Genomic DNA, 18931 nt, shown 5'->3' with positions numbered 1-18931 from the left:
CGACAAATGCACAGAAATGCTTAGAATTTGCTTGTAATGTCAATTCTGTGATTATTTCGTCAAATTGGAGCCTTTCACCGAGATTTCTTGGAGCCTTTGGACATATTCTGTTGTAACCTATCAGGCTGAGCACGAAAATGACAAAGACAATCAACAGAGAGGCTGGCAAGTACCGGATTTGGCGACAAAACCCCGTTTTTGGCTCAATTTCCATACAAAACGTCGAAATTTGGGCCAAATGTGGCCAAATTCGAGGCTTTCCTCGACTCCCATTGGATCCCTTGGCCATATTCTGTTGTATCCTGTCAGGCTGAGCAAAAAAATGCCCAAGGGCTGTGATAATAGTTGATCGTTATGAAACTTTATTATTACGTTTATAAAATTCTTGTCATTAAGGTTAATTGATGTAAGTTATGAGTCAAGTTATACGCTATTTTTTTAGTTGTCGTATTTCTATTTTATGACTTTACTAATAACTTAATCATGTCGTACGCTATTTTTGTACATAATTACGCTCTCGAGAATTTTTTGTTTCTGTATAAAAGTTGTAAAAGAATTGAATAAAAAACAGTAGAAAATAAAAGTAAACTAAGTTGTTGTATTTACAAGTTATTTCGGCAGTATGGCATCCATGGCAAAAATGATTGGAAAATTTGATGGATCTGGAGATGTTGTAGTGTGGTTGAAAAAGATTAAGCTGGTGGGAGAGCTGCAAAAGTTGGGCGATCTTTCATTGATCATTCCGTTGTTTCTTGAAGGCAGTGCGTTCGCAATATATGAGCAACTTGGGGAGAGCCAAAAAACTTCCGCTAAGGACATTGAAAAAGCCCTACTAGATGCATTTGCAGTTGTTGGTTTCCAAGCTTACGAGCAGTTCAGAGATCGGAGATGGAATGACGGTGAATCTGTCGATGTGTATTTGGCCAATTTGGCCGATATTGAAAGCGAAGAATTATTGCTAAGAGCGTTCATAACTGGATTGCCGGGTGAAATTTCGAAGCAGCTACGAGCACAAGTGAAAATATTTGGGATCAGTTTACAGGATGCATTGAACCTTGCAAGAGTACTCATGACGGAAAAAACAAAAGAAGAGTATGTTTCAACAACTATCTCTGAGTTCCATAAAAATGTTAAGAAACCATCCGCTACTGATGTTATCTGCTACAACTGTGGCAAATCTGGACATGTTGCTCGAATCTGTTTTTCGAAGAAACAAAATGTCAGTGATGGGATAAAATGTTTCAGGTGTGGAAAATCTGGACACATTGCAAGATTTTGTTTGTTGCATCAGGGAAACTCAAATAGGGAATCGCCAGCGCCAGCTGTTTCCCTAAACAACTAACGGCGCTTCCAATATGCACTGTGCAGGTGAACACCTTTGCTGGGAAAGCACTGGTCGACACTGGATGTACCCGAACTATTATCTCAAACAACATGGCTCGGAAAGCTGGTGTTCGTATTAGAAGACATGATATAATGGTGTTGGCTGTTAATGGAGAAGTTGTGAAAACGGATGGAGAAGCTACAGTAACATTAATCATTGAAGGAAAAAAGCTCAAAGCATTAGTAATGATTCTAAAAAGTGTTGTCAACGGTATTGATGCTATTATTGGTATGGATGTCATTAATCGCTGTGGAGGAGTGCACTTGTACAATGGAAAAATTGAATTTGGTTTTGTTTCAATTTATACAGAGAAACAAATTGTTGGTATAAATGACAAGGATTTTGATGCTTACTTTGATGGTACAAAGTGGACTGCTAAATATAAATGGAAACAAGGTCAACACAACTAAGAAATTCTGTCGCGCAGTACAAGGTAAAACCCAAGTTGATACCTCAATTTAATAATGAGATGGACTTATGGGTGAAAAATGGCTGGTTGAAACCATGCAACAAAGAAGAAAAAAGTACAGAAGGGATTGTCCCGTTAATGGCTGTTGAGCAGGAAAATAAAGGAAAGGTACGACCTGTTCTGGACTTTCGCGAATTGAATCAGTACGTTAATTCGCATAATGCCACAAGTGATGCATGTGATGAAAAAGTTAGAAAATGGAGAACTCTTGGTGACAAATTTGCAACACTCGATCTTAGATGCGCGTATATGCAAGTACACATCGATCCGAGTTTGTGGGAGCATCAGAGGGTAATCTACAAAGAAGAAAAATACTATCTTACACGTCTTGGTTTTGGGTTAAATTCTGCTCCAAAAATAATGTCTTCAATCTTAGGCAGCGTGTTGAATCCAGATGCAGATATTAGTGAAGCAACTGACCACTACATTGACGATATAATTGTTAATTTGGAAAAAACATCAGTTGAAAAGGTCGTAAATCATTTGGCGCGTTATGGATTGGTAACCAAAGAGCCAGAGCAATGTGATACTGCACGAGTATTGGGTTTGCAACTATTTAGAAATGAAAAAAAGGAGCTTTGTTGGAAACGAGGAAACACCATTCCAAAGTCACAAGATATCAAAACTGAAAAAGTAACACGACGGAAACTTTTTTCGATATGTGGACACTTGTTAGGTCACTATCCTGTTGGAGGTTGGCTCAGAATTCCCTGCAGTTTTATAAAACGACATAGTCAAGGAGATGCTTGGGATGATCTAATCGGAGATCAAGCTCAGTCATGGTTGATTGAAATATTGCGCCGATTGGAAGTTAGCGATTCTGTGAGAGGAAAATGGAATGCTGAAGGAATTCAAAATGGAGCGACATTGTGGTGTGATGCAAGCAGCATGGCAATGGGGGTTGCTATAGAATACAATGGCGTAATAATTGAGGATGCAGCCTGGCTTCGAAGTATAAATGATGTCATGCATATTAATATTGCTGAATTAGATGCTGTGGTGCGTGGGATAAACCTAGCTGCTAAGTGGCATATAAAGAATTTGTCAGTATTCACTGATTCAGTAACAGTTCATGGATGGTTAAAAAGTATGCTGACTGAAGGTCATAGAGTTCGATCAAATGGATTATCAGAAATGCTTATTAAAAGAAGACTTTCTCTATTGCAAGACTTAATAAAAGAATATAATATAAACATCACATTGAAATGGGTTCCGTCCTCCAAAAACAAAGCTGACGTGTTAACAAGAGTTCCAAAAACTTGGATAAATGAACTTTCAAAAAAAAAATACTAAAGAACTAGCTGGGGTAAGTATTGCTGAGGAAATTCGTAATTGTCACTCAAAGCATCATTTTGGCGTTAATCGGACAATGTTTACAGTGCAACGAAGACTTCCGCACGTATTAAGAAAAGACGTTGAAGAATGTGTTCGCAATTGTTGCCAATGTAATTCAATTGATCCAGCACCAGTAAAATGGGAAAATGGAGTGCTAGATGTACCAGACACATGGTATAGAATTGCTTGTGATGTGACTCACTATAAAGGGTCGCCATATTTAACAATGATTGACTGTGGACCAAGTCGGTTTGCAGTTTGGAGAAAGTTGCCGTGCGAAGATACCAAAAGTGTAGTAAATCAATTGGAATCCGTATTTAGGGAGCATGGCCCACCGCAAGAACTGTTGATGGATAATGGAGCGGTGTTTAAATCCAAAGAATTTTCAAACATATGTGAAAAATGGTGTGTAAAAAGGAAGTATAGATGCGCATATAGACCTTCAGGGAATGGGATAGTGGAGCGTAACCACCGCACAGTAAAACGAACAGCTGCGAGAGCACAAATATGTCCGTTACTAGCGGTATTTTGGTACAATGCAACACCAACGGTGGGAACAAATGAGAAATCTGCACCTGCTTCTCAGAAAAATATGTACGTCTGGCGTCTACCAATTCAAGAGGAGAAAAACACTGAAACTCAGGAAAGATCACAACGAGTTATGGAAACTTATGGAATTGGAGAAAAAGTTTACGTTCGCCCTGCTGATGCAAAGTGCACTTCAGTTTGGAAAATTGGTACTGTAACTGACATACTCACAAACACAAATATTGAAATTGATGGTGTACCAAGACATGTGCGAGATGTGAGAATAGCTCCTGCCTCAAATGTTTCAAACGCTTCAAGAGAAACTATTATCAGTGAAAAGATCGACAGCGATGAAAGTGATTTTGAAGATTTAGACATTTTTGCTGCACAAGAGGAAGAAACCGAAGAAACAGTTGTTGACGATGAGGAGGAAGCTGGTGGCAGAGAAATCGTCGAAAATTTATTACCAGCGATCAGACGATCAACCAGAGAAAGGACAAAGCCGACATATTTAAATGACTATGTTACTTAAGAACTTTAGTTCTTGGGGTGATGTGATAATAGCTGATCGTTATGAAACTTTATTATTACGTTTATAAAATTCTTGTCATTAAAGTTAATTGATGTAAGTTATTAGTCATGTCATACGCTATTTTTGTAGTTGTCGTATTTACATTTTATGACTTGACTAATAACTTAGTGAAGATTTACGCTATTTAAGTACATAATTATGCCCTCGAGAAATTTTTGTTTCTGTATAAAAGTTGTAAAAGAATTAAATAAAAAACAGTAGAAAATAAAAGTAAACAAAGTTGTTGAATTTACAAGGGCATCAAGCAATTCAGTGGTAAGTACCGATTTTTGCGACAAATGCACAGAAATGCTTAGAATTTGCTTGTAATGTCAATTCTGTGATTATTTCGTCAAATTGGAGCCTTTCACCGATATTTCTTGGAGCCTTTGGACATATTCTGTTGTAACCTATCAGGCTGAGCACGAAAATGACAAAGACAATCAACAGAGAGGCTGGCAAGTACCGGATTTGGCGACAAAACCCTGTTTTTGGCTCAATTTCCATACAAAACGTCGAAATTTGGGCCAAATGTGGCCAAATTCGAGGCTTTCACCGTTTCCTCTTGGATCCCTTGGCCCTATTTTGTTGTATCCTGTCAGGCTGAGCACGAAAATGACAAAGACAATCAACAGAGAGGCTGGCAAGTACCGGATTTGGCGACAAAACCCCGTTTTTGGCTCAATTTCCATACAAAACGTCGAAATTTGGGCCAAATGTGGCCAAATTCGAGGCTTTCACCGTTTCCTCTTGGATCCCTTGGCCCTATTTTGTTGTATCCTGTCAGGTTGAGCACGAAATTGACAAAGATAATCAACAGAGACGTTGGCAAGTACCGGATTTTGCGACAAAACCTCGTTTTTGGTCATTTTCCATACTGATCTAACTAATTTCGGTCAATCGTCATGATTTTGGCCACTTTTACCAAGCTCTTTTTATTGTATTGCTCATTTTTTGTTGTAATCTATCAGACTGAACATAAAAATGACTATGGGCATTTTGAAATTGTCGAATTAGTACCAAAATTAGAATCAAATGCACATAAATTCTCAGAATTTGCTTGTTATGTTAATTCTGTTGTTTTTTCGTCAAGTAGGACTGTTTCACCAAGATTTCTTTGAAACTTTGGGCATTTTCTGTTTTCACCTACCAGGCTGAGCATAAAATTGATAAAGACAATTAACAGAGAGGCTGGCAAGTACCTTATAAATGGGGGCCTGTTTTGCATTACTTTTTATTGCGACGAACTTTTTTTGATGGGTTTTTGTTTTTACAGAATTCTTTTTTTGCAATCGCTTTTTGTATAATGGGGTGGCGAAAGCATGCGATCTTTTTTTCTTATTTTTTTATATAAATCATATTTACTTCTTGAGCAAAAGCTGCCATTTTTACTCGTATTTAACTGCTTATTATAAAAGATAGTTAAACAGGGTCATTAAGTTCAATCAAAGAATATTGTTTTAAAATCGCAAACTTTCTAACATCGTTTCAAGATTCGGAAAAGGAAGCACTTCTGACACACAATGATGCTGTACGATCGCTTTTACTGGTTTTAGTTTACCTAGGATTTTTTTGTAACAACCTATCAGAGTCGAGCATTTCAAATATAGGGTTAGATAAAGTAATTTTTTCAAATGTATGGTGTGAATAGTATGAGGAATTATATTAAATTTTGTTTAACTGCCAGAAGGCTAAGTGAAAATGTAATTATTGCGATTATTACAGTTATATTCCACGTAGGTAACTTTTTTAGAAATATCAATTATTTTTTAACAAAGCGGACCTTTTTCTCAGAATACCCGACAAAACCGTTCGGAAATTATTTTTAATAGGTAATCGGGTTCGGGAACCATGAGATCAATAACTTTAGGGTACCGATTACTTTAATTACCCGAAAGATTGAGTCGGGTCGGGTATGAACAATTTCGACTACCCGATTTTATCGGCGTTATCGGGTAAAACCCTTTCCAGTAATCGGAGTCCGACTAAATTATTTTTAGCTTTTTCGGTATCCGATACCCGTTCGGGTCGGGACTCGTTCAGCTCCTGTCGGGACCCGGACATTCCCTAATACTAATTGTTGAAATCATACACATTCTGTGTTTTATAGTTATAATTTATTCATATAAAGTTCTTTTTACACCAACGGCAGGAAATCATGACATTATTAGTTACATTTTTGCATATTATATTTTTCCACCTGCCAATAAGTTTAATTAGATGCATTTAATACCAAAAGTTCGAGGTGATACGATATTTTCAGTTTATACATCATGAGACATTTTTTAACTCATAAACAATAGAAAAAGGGAAGCTTTTTAATTGCGCCTTGAGATCATAGATGAATATAAACCATATGGCATGTTTTTACCTTGTCCTAAAAAAACCTAACCTAAGATATTTTTTTATAAATTTTAAATTAACGAGGAAAATCGAAAGATACGTAAAAGGGATAATATTTTTTGAAAGTGATTATTAAATTTATTTTTAACTGTGTTCGAACGATTTATAAGTATTTGGGAAAAGTTTTATTCTTCACCATATAAATGCTTTTTTTAAAAAAAACTATATAAAAGAGCCTAATTTACGATTTTTTTTCGAAATTTTGACTTCTTCACTAAATCACTTCAAAACGGAATAACATTTATAATTTCGATTTTACTTATCCAATGTGTATTTAAAACTCCACAGCCAAATATAGCAATTTAAGTCGATCTGCTTCCGTAGAAGAATTTATTTGTAAACAAGATAAATTGAGTGTGCTCTTTCCTAAAATTTATATACACTTTCAGTTTTTACACTTTTAACCGCATACTTTAATTTTTCGGACATCTCACAATAAAAACTTTATACCATAAGAACTTTATCTTTGAAGATAAAATTTCAAACTTTTCTCATTGTTTTCTTAATGGCAATAGTAATATTTTAGAATTGGTTTTTCTTTACCTGTTTGTATCATGAGCTGATAAAGAAAGAAGTCATTAGAGTTTCTTACTTTTTTGTAATGTAATTTTTATTAGTGGTGCACATGGGCGGAAGTATAAAAAAGGCTTCTTAATTTTAACCTGTACAAAATTATAAGTTAAAAGTTTATCACACAAACCTTAATTTTATTCAAAGGTTACAAATTTTTGCCACGAGATGTTCTATTATGCATTAATTACTGAGAAACCCAAATTACACTGATTGGGGAAGCAATTAATAATTCCATTAAGGTTAAATTTTTTTTTTCAAAAAAAAAAAAAAAAACTCATAGTGCTATTGGAAAAAGTGTTGAAGAGCTTTTTCTCATTCTATATCTTTATCGCAGAAATTTTTTAAATTCTCAATTTTATCAAATACTGCATATGCGTAGAAAAATCTATTGCTCTTGAATGAGCGTGACATCTATAAAATGCTCTTCAATAAAATACTTTACCATACAAATCTTTCAAAGATTTTATGGAAACATCGATGCTATGAAGTAGTTCTGCTTTACTGCGCAGCTTTGATACCTCTTTTTATAAAACGATTTGTTTTATATTTACTGATATGATTTTACATTAATATTTAAAAAAAAAAAAAAATAAAACAAACAAAAAAAATCAAGAACACTCTAGTTCAAATATCGGTAAAGGATTTCTTCCTCTTTACATAAGATGTTTTATCTAAACGTTGACGCTATACATTCACCAGCAACTGTAAATATTGTTAAGATATCACATTGTGAAGCCAATCATTTCTATTATTGGGATGGAGTTAGTCGCCAATACGCCAAGCAAGGTTTTAACATTACTTCGAAACGTTGATAGATTTTGAGTAAACCTAAAATCACATTTATTAAATATTGATCAACATTAAATAAATAGCAATCGACATAATTGAAGTAAAGAGTGAAAATGATGCTCAATTAATTATTTTTTCTTTAACAATCATCATGATTGAAAATCAATAAACACTTCGAAGATAAAGAATGCAAAAAGAGAATAATTTAGTGTTGAACGTCTTGCAAATATTGTCAGTGTGAAGAACTCAAAGGATTCAGGTCCACAATTGTCTCTGTTAACTGGTAAAAAACTGAAAATCAAGAATCGTTGTATTCATAAGCCAAACATTAATAGGTGATTTAAGATTTATGTTGGAGCTAAAATTAAGAGAAAGTTAATTTTCTATGTTAATACTTGCTGTGGCAGGCATCAAGTTTCTAAACTTTACATCACGTCCTGAAAAGTAAACAAGACTTTGAAGAGTGTGTCAATAAACTTCTAGTTCCATATGTAAACAAACTGTGAAGCAAGATCACGTCGTTATTTTCTGGGGAGTAATGGCTAGCTTAAATTATGCATAAGTTGATTGTAATTATGTAGATTATAGAAAAAATTGACGAAAGAGAGAAATGCCTCAGCTGCAACTAAGCGAAGACCCTATGATTTTTCAAATAGGCCACATAAATTAGTTTTGGCCACTGTCGCTCCTAGATAATTCATTATTAGCTCATAACAAGGAAAATATTTTAAGTAGCCTAAAAATAGTCATTCTCATTAACAAGAGTTTGCAAGGGCCCTAGGAATTTTTAACTGCTGCACAATGGAGCATAATCAGATAATCGGAGTATAACTTTAACGTAACCACCAGTAATTCCATGGATCGGGCTATCCAAAACTTTAACTAATTAGAAGACTGATGAAAAAAATGACGTCTAAACACGGTAGAATTCAACTTATTACATGCTAGAAAAAATTCATTTTGCAGTAGCAACACTTCTTGATCCCAGATTCAAAAACAACTTCTTTGTATCCCAAGAAGCTTGTCAAGCTAATAAAAAACAAATCTTTTTGGAAATAGGCAGTTCAAATTTGAACTAACGTTAAACCATCTCAGTGTTGATATCTACTTTTGTTAAGAACACTAGATTTTCTTTAATGATGCTAAAATTTTATTGCACAGTCGCAAACTGCAGAGTTCCAAAGTCCAACGTCCAAATTGGCAGAAGACATTTAAACGAGTACCAAACCCAACGTCTTTATGCTGTTTCGAATTTCGGAAAGAATATAGAGAAAAAGTAACAAAGTTTAGTTTTACATATTCTTCGCACCACCACCAACATTTATAGAAGTTGAAAAGTTGCTTTCAACTGCTAGAGACATTCTTTTAAATGAAAGAAGCTAATTTGTCAGAAAACAAGGACAAAATTTTGTTCTGCAGAGAAAATATTTCAATTATTAACTTCAAATAAAAAAACATCTGAAATTACCTGTCTCTATTTTTTGCAGTAAGAGACCTTTCTACATCTTCCATAAGCTCTCGAAATCTAGTAGCCATTTCTTGCTGTTTATCAGGGCCAGGCTGTGCTTGAACAATGCGCTGCTCCAAAACTGTGAAGAACTAGTAATAAAAATGCTAAGGATCAAACAAAATACTACATTTTTTCAATGTCGTAAAACCTCTGACTGATTGAATCATTTAAAAGACAATGAATAAAACATCCTGGGAATGCTTAATTAGGGAAGGCTAATTTGAATATAATTACACAAAATTATATTTAATATTTGCTTGAAGTTAAAGATAAAAAAAAAAATTACCTTTTCATTTAGTAATATAAGTCCCAAAAGAGGTCTTGACATGGACCACTGAGATATAGAAACAAGTTTATTAACAGAAATAAAACTCTTCTTATTAATTAATCCAATATACCAAATCATTTAAAGTATAAATGAGAATCATAAGCTTTTCGATTTTGATTTTGATAAGATTTTGATTTCGTTCAAGTATTTGAAAACAAATACCACACAGTGAGCAAGAATATAGATTTTCGAAACAAAACCTTTTTTTCAAAATATATGGTCTATGACAATGAAAAATATATGTAAAAATATTAAAATAAAGTCATAAATCACCTAACAATAACATTTACATTAGTAATAAACCAGAAATATAATTTGATGTAAAATACAATATAACATGATATGCATTACATTACACATGCACACATGTATGTATGTATGTATGTATGTATGTATGTATGTATGTATGTATGTATGTATGTATATATGTATGTATGTATGTATGTATGTATGTATGTATGTATGTATGTATGTATGTATGTATGTATGTATGTATGTATGTATGTATGTATGTATGTATGTATGTATGTATGTATGTATGTTTGTATGTATGACAACACTGTAATCGGGTCTCAAAATAAAGTATAAATATAATGGGAGTTTTCTGCTTTTATCACGCTTTATTGTAAATAGATATCATAAATAACTACTTAGTATAAAATGATAAATATTGTTACTAAATATTGTACTCATAAAAAATTTGTCTCAGTTACTAAAAATTTGTCTCAGTTACTAAAAATTTGTCTCAATTACTAAGCAGTATATATTAGAAGAACTGACTGCTTTTAACTTAAGACATAATTATCTTTCATTAAATGCAAAAATATCTGCTGGATTCAATAGGGTAGTCTAACTTTAAGTGTGATAAAATATTTTTAAGTTCAACAGTTCAATGTAGTGCTTCCTGAAGTCCTAACAAATCATAAAAAATTATACACTATAAATTAAATAAAACTAGGATGAAAAGCAGACAAAAACTTTTAAAAATAATTGTTTTAATTTCTTCTATTATCATTTTCATAAGGTAAGAATTTTAATCTGTTAAAAATCTAAGATAAAACTCAAATTTATTATTTTCAACGTAAAAAAATATACATTTATTATTAATACTATGTAAAAATAAATATTATCAAGCATAAAAGTTGCACATATAATTTATGTTTGTTTTGCTAACTTCTGACCCACTGTTTACCATATATAACACTGTATTAATAGAGATTTTTTGAATTAGTCAAAAACCTGACTTCAACATTTACACTGTTTCACTAAGTGAATTTTAGGTTTTTTTGGTGTTTGAGATTTATGTAATACAGTAACTCAGTACTATGTGGCAAACAAAGAAGTATGCATTAGAAATTACTGGAAAACATAAAAAAAATGAAATTTCAATCTTTCCTTTCAAACAAAATAGCCAAATAAATACTACTTGGTAAATATTTCCTCAGTTTTTTATAAGTTCACAAGTCTGAACTTTTAGAAATTGATTTTATTAAAGCTTTATATATAAATTAGTAAAATGAATAACGGTTTTTAAAAAAGTTTTGACACTTTTTAAAATATATCATCTCTAAAAGTTAGCAAATTAATTATCAATAACATTTGTTTGTTTAATAGGTTTGTAAATTCTATCTAGAAGTGTTCAAATTGCAATAGAAAAGGGTATACTTTTTAAATAAATTTGAAATTATCATTTTAAGTAAATTCTGTTTTTCATCGATGTTTGAAATGAACGCTCAAAGTACTTATGAAACAAAAATTCATTTTAAGTACCAAAATTTATTAGATTAAATTAAGAATTGGTAAAGCTTTCCTTTTTACATAATTTAAATTATTAATTTAATACAAATAAAAATATTATTTCCATGGAAATGCATTTTTCAGCCTCTGAAAAAAAAAAATTTCTGTATTTTTTTAAAAAAAAAAAAACAAAACTAAAGCAATATAAGTACTAGTTTCTGTGCAAGAGATGTGGCTACGACAACTTAACATTGAAAGAAAAACAATAAACTTTTGATTTTTTACTGTAAGTGTTAAAATGGCTTCAAAATCAGCAAATCAGATATTATAGCAAAAATAATTTTTCTAATGACAGCAACAACTTAACTGAAAAAACCAAGATACAAACAACTTCAACAAAGAATACCAAGTGCATGTTTTCAGTAAGATCACATCAAACTAACTCAACATACTTCTTGTGTTGATCTCTGACCATGGCAATAAAATTCCAATAATTTTATTCCATAAACTTCAATGTTTAACACTAACTCAAAGAACCTAGTTATTCTAGGTTGCAATGCAAAAATGTGTTAAATCAAAGCAAATTAAAAGTTGGAGAATACAAAAAAAGGATGATTATAAAAAGGGTATTGGGAAAAGTTCTCTAAAAACAGAAGAAGCTAGATTACTGTTTTTTGTGAAACAGCAGAAAGTAGCTTCGAGACTCAAAAGACAGGCTAATCTCATTTACAAACTTTAAAATAGATATGTTGAAAATATTCATGTTTACCAAAAAAAATTTTTCAACAACACCCTGGCCCAAAAAGAAAGACAATATAAAATGATCAGGACAGTATTTGATTTGGCATCCAATGCTAGAACTGAATTTGTTAAAATGTTCAAAAACCAAATTCTCAAAAAACTGGTTAAAATTGATGAAATATTAACTATCTTTTAGAATCGAATGCATTTAGGATAGAATGAGACCTAATTTTATTAAAGATTTGATGAACCAAAAAACTTACTTAACTATTACAACTGACTAAGTTAGTATTGAATAAATTTTGAATCAAACTTTTATGCACATACTATAACCAAATAAAAATTGAATAAAAACTGACAGAAATTTTTATTGATCAAATCCATTTAGAATCGAATTTTAACTTTCCTTGTTTGGATAGAACCATTTGCAATCAAATTAGAAATAAATAACTTTTTAAAAAAGCAAAATAGAACACAGAAAAGTTGAAGAAAAACATAAAACATTTGTGCATGTCGCAGAAAATGCAAGACAGACATGGCTTCAACTACACAGCTGCCTTTGAATCAAATCAGCAACAATATCATCCAGCCCTCTATTCAAGGTGTCAAGTCTATAATTACTTTCAGAAAGTGTGATCTAATTCTACAAGAGTGCAAGAAGAAGTCGTTAAAGCATATATCCTAACTCCTCAAATCAGGCAGCTCTTAACATGTTGCAACCCAATCTTTTCTCTAAAATGTACAAAGCCTAATATAGTTTAAAGTTAGTAAGACCTGAAGTTGACAGACTAGAAGTTTTTTCAATATTATGAAAGATATTGCATGCTTCAAAAATATCCTGAATGTTTTCTTCTCATGGCTTTTGTCATTGTACTAACAAAATGTCCAAATCATTACACTTAAAGATGATTTGCTCTTTGACAGCACATCTTGGGTTTTATTGTTTTTTGGGCAAGCTTCAATGAAATTTAAATTTTTATATGATAATATTTTTGTATTCTGATTGAAAAAACAGCACTTGAGATCCTATTCTGTCTGATTTTAAATGGGAACTTTATATTTTGCATGCTGATTACCTAAAGACACCTGTGTGTGTTATTAACATACCATCTTTGTAGCGTGTTGTTAACAAAACATTTATTACTTAGTAAATAGTGTAATAAAGCTCCCTTGTGGTCAGCTTGCATATAGTGTATGCCCTTAAAATCTGTGCTAATGCTTGAAAATGGTAGGTTGTAAAAACAAGCAAACAAGAAAATACATTTGACAAAATAGTTTATTTCATATCATTTTTCCGTGAATTTAAAATAGATCACTTAATGTTTGAACCATTGACCTTGATCACAGCCTCAATTCTGGGCCTGAACCTCTTACATGTCTTCAGGACATAGTCTTTGGGCATGGCATTTGATTGCTTGACAATAGAGGCTTTAAGAGCTGCAATACTGTTGTGGGGAGATGCACAGGCCTTTGACTCAACATATCCCCACAGAGTCTGGTGGCCACTCCTGAATATTTCTGCTCTGTGAGGTGGAGCCCCATACTGCTGGTACACAATTTTAACATTAGGGCCTAAGTTAGAGGTATCCTTGGTTAGACATGGTTTTTAAAGATTTTAATGCACACACCTGCATTGATTTTGACCACTAATCAATAAAAACAGGAGGCATCTTCTGGGCATTCAAGACAGCATCTCCAGAAATCATCAAAGAAGCAGAAGTTGTTGCCCTGAACTAGAACCTAAAAGACTATGGAACATCTTCTGGCTTTGAGGTGCTAATGTAGCAATCAGTCCTGTTATTTGATACAGAATCTACTGTAAAAAGTTTATAACTGAGAATACAATTACTGATTGACCTTTTTTTAAGCATGGACAAAAGTTTTTATATTTTTCTCAACTCACTTGGCCTTTGACACCTCAGTAATGAAGTACCTTTTGGATCTAGGCTTGGCCTTCAGTTCAAATTTAACATTTCTGATTGTATGCTCACTAACAGAGAGTTACTTAGCCATCTTCCTCATGGATTGGACTGGGTTGCACTGAATTCAACCTTTTCATTTTATAATTTGTTTACATAGAAATCAAAGATTTTAAAACCATAAATCAATACAATGGTTCTTACAAAAAATTTCAAAAAGGCTACCAAAGTTAGTGCAGACTTTAAGGGCACATGCTGTATCATCATTCTTATACTTATGAGCTATAGCATTTATGAATGGTTTGATTATTCTTGGTAATAATATTCAACGAACCATTAAAATATAAAAGTTCAAAATGCAATTGTAAAAAATACAATTTAAAAACACAAAAGATGAAATGACTAGCATTAAACTGTATTGGATCAATTATATTCATGTTAAAGTGTCATAATGTGTCATATTGCTGAAGTGTAAACAACATAGATTTTGCTCTAACCATGTCAATCTTTATGCCAACAAAACATAATTTGTAGTATGTGCCACTTTTTTGTTTTAATTTGAAAATTGCAGCTGATTGAGATTGATTATTGTGTGAAGCATATGGGGAACAAGCTCCATCAATAAAAACATCTGAGAACTGATTTTAGCATTTTAAGAGGCAATTTTGACAATGCTTAGCCTACTGTTTCAAACTTATTTCTACTAGGTCATCTATCCAATGGAATATAAATTTTTATTAGGTTATCTATCCAAGAGAAGTTGGGTGTCACTAGATCAAAAAATTTTTCTACAAATCTACCAAGATCCATTAGTTGAAGAGGCATTGGGCAGAGAGATGTCTTGCTAAAAGTCTTATATAGGGTTTCTCAAACGGGATCCCGGGATCCCGTTTTCCCGGGATCCTGGAGGTAAAAAACCATCCCGTTATCCCGGGATTTTAATGAAATTTCCCGGGAATTCCGGTAATTTTTTAAAACATTTTAAACATTTAAAAAGATATTAAAAATATTATTACTCAAAATTTGAGTACAAATTACTTTCTTTTCCTTTTCTATAAAAATTTGGAAGATATATTATAGAGGGCAATTAAATCGCCAATATTTTGCATTTTGGTTTGTGTCTAAGATAGATAAAATATTATTATTGAATTTGATTTATAAATAGATTTGATTTACTTATTTAAATTTTATATGTTGTAACTTACAGCATATTAGGGCTTAGATAAACAAACCAAATCAATTTATAAATCAAATTCAATAATAATATTTTATCTATCTTAGACACAAACCAAAACTGCAAAAAATTGGTGACTAATCTAATAATCACAATTGCAAGAAATTACAATGAATAAAGGGGAATCCCTGATATGTTAAATATAAAATAACTATGGACAAGTTACAAATACTTGTACATGCAAAAAAAGTAATTAGTTACGTATAAAAGTTGTTAGTTAGAAAGTAAAGTATTTAGTTACGTTAAGAAAGTAGTTTGTATGTAAAAAGTGAAATAAGTGAAAAACCAAGTAAGTGAAGTTTAAAGTATATGTTTAGTAATTACAACTAATTTAAAATAATTTATCTACAATCAGCACACTATTTCGGGATTTTTATTGTAGGTAATATAGTTTTATACTTTAGTATATTTTTATCTATTTAATTAATAGGGTAATAAATATACAGCATCATGTCAAGTGGATCTAAGGCATGAGAAAATTTTACCAAAGAAAAAAACACAGGATCTGCCACTTGTAATATATGTAAAACAACAATAATGTGTAAAGGATTTTCAACAAGTGGTCTTCTTCGTCATTTAAAAAATCTTCACAAGGAAGTCGAAATTGAAGTAAAGAAAAAAAGGCCAAACGAAGAAACAAATTTTGAAGTTAGAAATGCTCAACCTAAAATTACGTCATTTATAAAAAAGGAATCTATAGAAGAAGTTGTTTCAAAATTGGCGGCTGAAAATGGCTTTTCTATTAATGCTATTGCAAAATCTGAATTTATAAGAAAATCTTTATCTGATAAAGGAATGATATTGCCAAAAAACACTTCACATGTAATGAATTTGGTAAAAAGTCAATACCATCTAGCAAAACAAGGAGTGCTTAAGGAAATCACTATGCAAATTCAAGGTGGCTCTAGATTCTCTATTTCGATGGGCGCATACACATCTTTAAAAAATCGTCGCTATTTGAATTTAAATGTGCATTCATTAACTAGGCTTTGGAACTTGGGCATGAATCGAATAGTTGGGTCGCTTCCAGCTGAAAAAACCATTGATATGGTTGAAAATAAGTTATCCGAACTTAATTTATCTACAAAGAAGCATATAACTTCTAGTGTAAATGACGGTGCATCAGTTATGAAAAAATATGGAAGATTAAGCGGGATGGAACATCAACTTTGTTATGCACATGGGCTACATTTAGCAGTTTGTGATGTTCTATACAAAAAATCAGTGATTTCAAATTCATCGGGCAGTGAGATTAATGCATCAGACAGTCAAAATTCTGATGAAAATAACAGTGAAGATGACGAGTCTGAAGAAATCGATTTTACAACTTCAGTGGATTTACAGTCAAGCCAAAACAACGATTTATTAAATTTGCGAGACGTTGAGATCACTGACGAATTATTAGACCACATAAGTATTGCACAAACAATTCAAAAGGTCCGGAGAATTGTACGAATGTTTCGTAAATCACCACTTAAAAATGAAATTTTACAAAAATACGTAAAAATTACATACAATAAAGAACTCAAGTTAATACTGGATGTAAAGACAAGGTGGAATAGCCTTCTTGCAATGTTGGAGCGATTTATAGCATTAAAAACATGTATATTAAAAGCATTGATAGATTTTAAACACAACGATGTTAACAATATTTCGGAGGATGAGTATTTAGTCGTGCAGACTGTAGTAACAGCGTTACAACCAATTAAATTGGGAATTGAAAGACTTGGCCGACGCAAAGCATCCCTACTTGATGCAGAGGGTGTATTAGTGTTTATATTAGATGTTTTGCGCAAAAATAAAGATTGTTTTTCGGCTAAAATGCTGCATTATGTGCAACAGAGAATTGTTGAAAGACAGAATAAAAATTTGGTTGACTTGCTGAAATATTTAAATAATCCATCAAATTATAAACACGAATCGGACATAGACTCTGTATTATTATTACCTTCCAAATCAGTCCTTCACACTACGGCTAAAAAATTTTTTTCGAAGCTATTTGTTGAGGGTATTGATGGTGGTGGAAATTCCGTTGAAATTGAGGAATTAGAATGCAGTAACGATGGGACTGAAATGTCGTTTATGGCCGAACCTAATTTGAAGACAACATCTGAATTAACACTTCATCAAAAATTGGATGCTGCCATTACGAACGTTAGTCGAATTGAGAGTCCAGAAGATGTATTATATGACGTTAAAAAATATTACAAAAGAAATAGATATTTTTGATGCAACGAAAAAGCGTACAAATAATTTAGAAAAATTGTATAATGCTCTATTAACTATCCCACCGACATCAATCGATTCAGAAAGAGCATTTTCGGCGGCAGGTCTTTTTGTTACGAAAATTCGGTCATCTTTAAGTGATAGCGCTATTGACAATTTATGTTTTTTAAAAAATTAATTTAAAAATCAATCTATATAAAAAATATAATGTTATTGAAGTTTATATTTATTTTGTTTTAAGAGTCTTAGTTTCTAAGAATTATTTTGTATTTATTTTCTTGTTAAAAGTAATAGTATTAAAACCCAGCAAGCACATAACGTTGAAACAACGTTGTAACAACGTTGATCAACGTCGATCAACGTTTTTTCAACGTTGTGTGCTAGCAGGGAAAGGCATTTTTTTTTTGTATTTGTTTTAATTTACACATTTCCCCCAGCTAATTGGATAAATTCTTGCTTTTTACCTAATCCCGGGATTTCCCGGGAAATTAATCATTTTTGTCACGGAATCCCGGGAATTAGATTTTTACGGGAAATGAGAACCCCTAGTCTTACAAGAAGGATTTTTAATAGCAAAGAGGTTTTATAACTTTTTTCTTTTTTTAGGAAAAAATTATCTTTGAAGAATCTCAATCAAATGAACAAGTTGAGTTGGTGGAAAGACCAATCAACAATGTCTGCAAAGTTTGTTTCATGAACTAGCTTCAAGTTGTTGTTTTCCCTTAACACCACCTATGCCTATGCCATCAATGTTTTGGGAAATTGTACCAGGGAAATCAAATTGATTGTGATTTACATTTAAATCATTCAACCCAAAAAGAAAAGGTTCAGATCAGCTTTACCAGTGTACCAGTGTACTAAAAACAATTTGCAGTTTCAGCCGATTTGCAAAAGGTTTTGCTAACAATTTATATTAACCAACACAAAAAGTCAATTTTTAATTCAAAGCTATTTACTTTTATTAAGACATTTGCTTCACTTAGGCAAACAAGTGGAGCAAATATCTTTCAACCACAATTTTACTGTTTTGTAGTATGATGAGGCAGTCAATGAAAAAACTGGAACTGAAATAGCTTCGGCCTACTGGAATTTCTATAAAAAAGACAACTTTAATGAACTAATGACTTTGTGGCAACTGTTCAGCATAAAATAAAAAATGAACAACTTTAAATTAGTTGAAGTAA

At 32.2% G+C, this 18931-nt stretch overlaps 2 protein-coding genes across 4 annotated transcripts in view; one reads left to right on the top strand and one right to left on the bottom strand.

The window, feature by feature from the left end:
• The first annotated feature begins 1853 nt into the window (after positions 1 to 1853).
• On the top strand, positions 1854 to 3146 carry LOC149890949 (uncharacterized). Its single transcript, XM_090082005.1, has one exon. The coding sequence runs from the start codon at positions 1854 to 1856 to the stop codon at positions 3144 to 3146; it is 1293 nt and encodes a 430-aa protein (XP_089938131.1).
• Positions 3147 to 7889: 4743 nt separating this feature from the next.
• Positions 7890 to 18931, bottom strand: part of LOC145202146 (exportin-7-like) — a 126758-nt gene continuing 115716 nt past the window's right edge. For all 3 annotated transcript variants that reach the window (XM_090082101.1, XM_090082102.1, XM_090082103.1), the window contains 3 exons: positions 9849 to 9896; positions 9521 to 9651; positions 7890 to 8091 (listed from right to left, as the gene is read on the bottom strand). In XM_090082101.1, coding sequence (XP_089938227.1) covers positions 7986 to 8091; positions 9521 to 9651; positions 9849 to 9896 — 285 coding nt within the window. In that variant the 3' untranslated portion in view covers positions 7890 to 7985. The remainder of the gene's footprint in view (positions 8092 to 9520; positions 9652 to 9848; positions 9897 to 18931) is intronic.

Source organism: Hydra viridissima, unplaced genomic scaffold, assembly GCF_058129835.1.
Source record: "Hydra viridissima isolate aposymbiotic clone 2 unplaced genomic scaffold, HvirCarnegie_v1 scaffold_3, whole genome shotgun sequence".
Lineage (NCBI taxonomy): Eukaryota > Metazoa > Cnidaria > Hydrozoa > Anthoathecata > Hydridae > Hydra > Hydra viridissima.
This window is presented reverse-complemented; position numbering and strand designations above follow the sequence as displayed.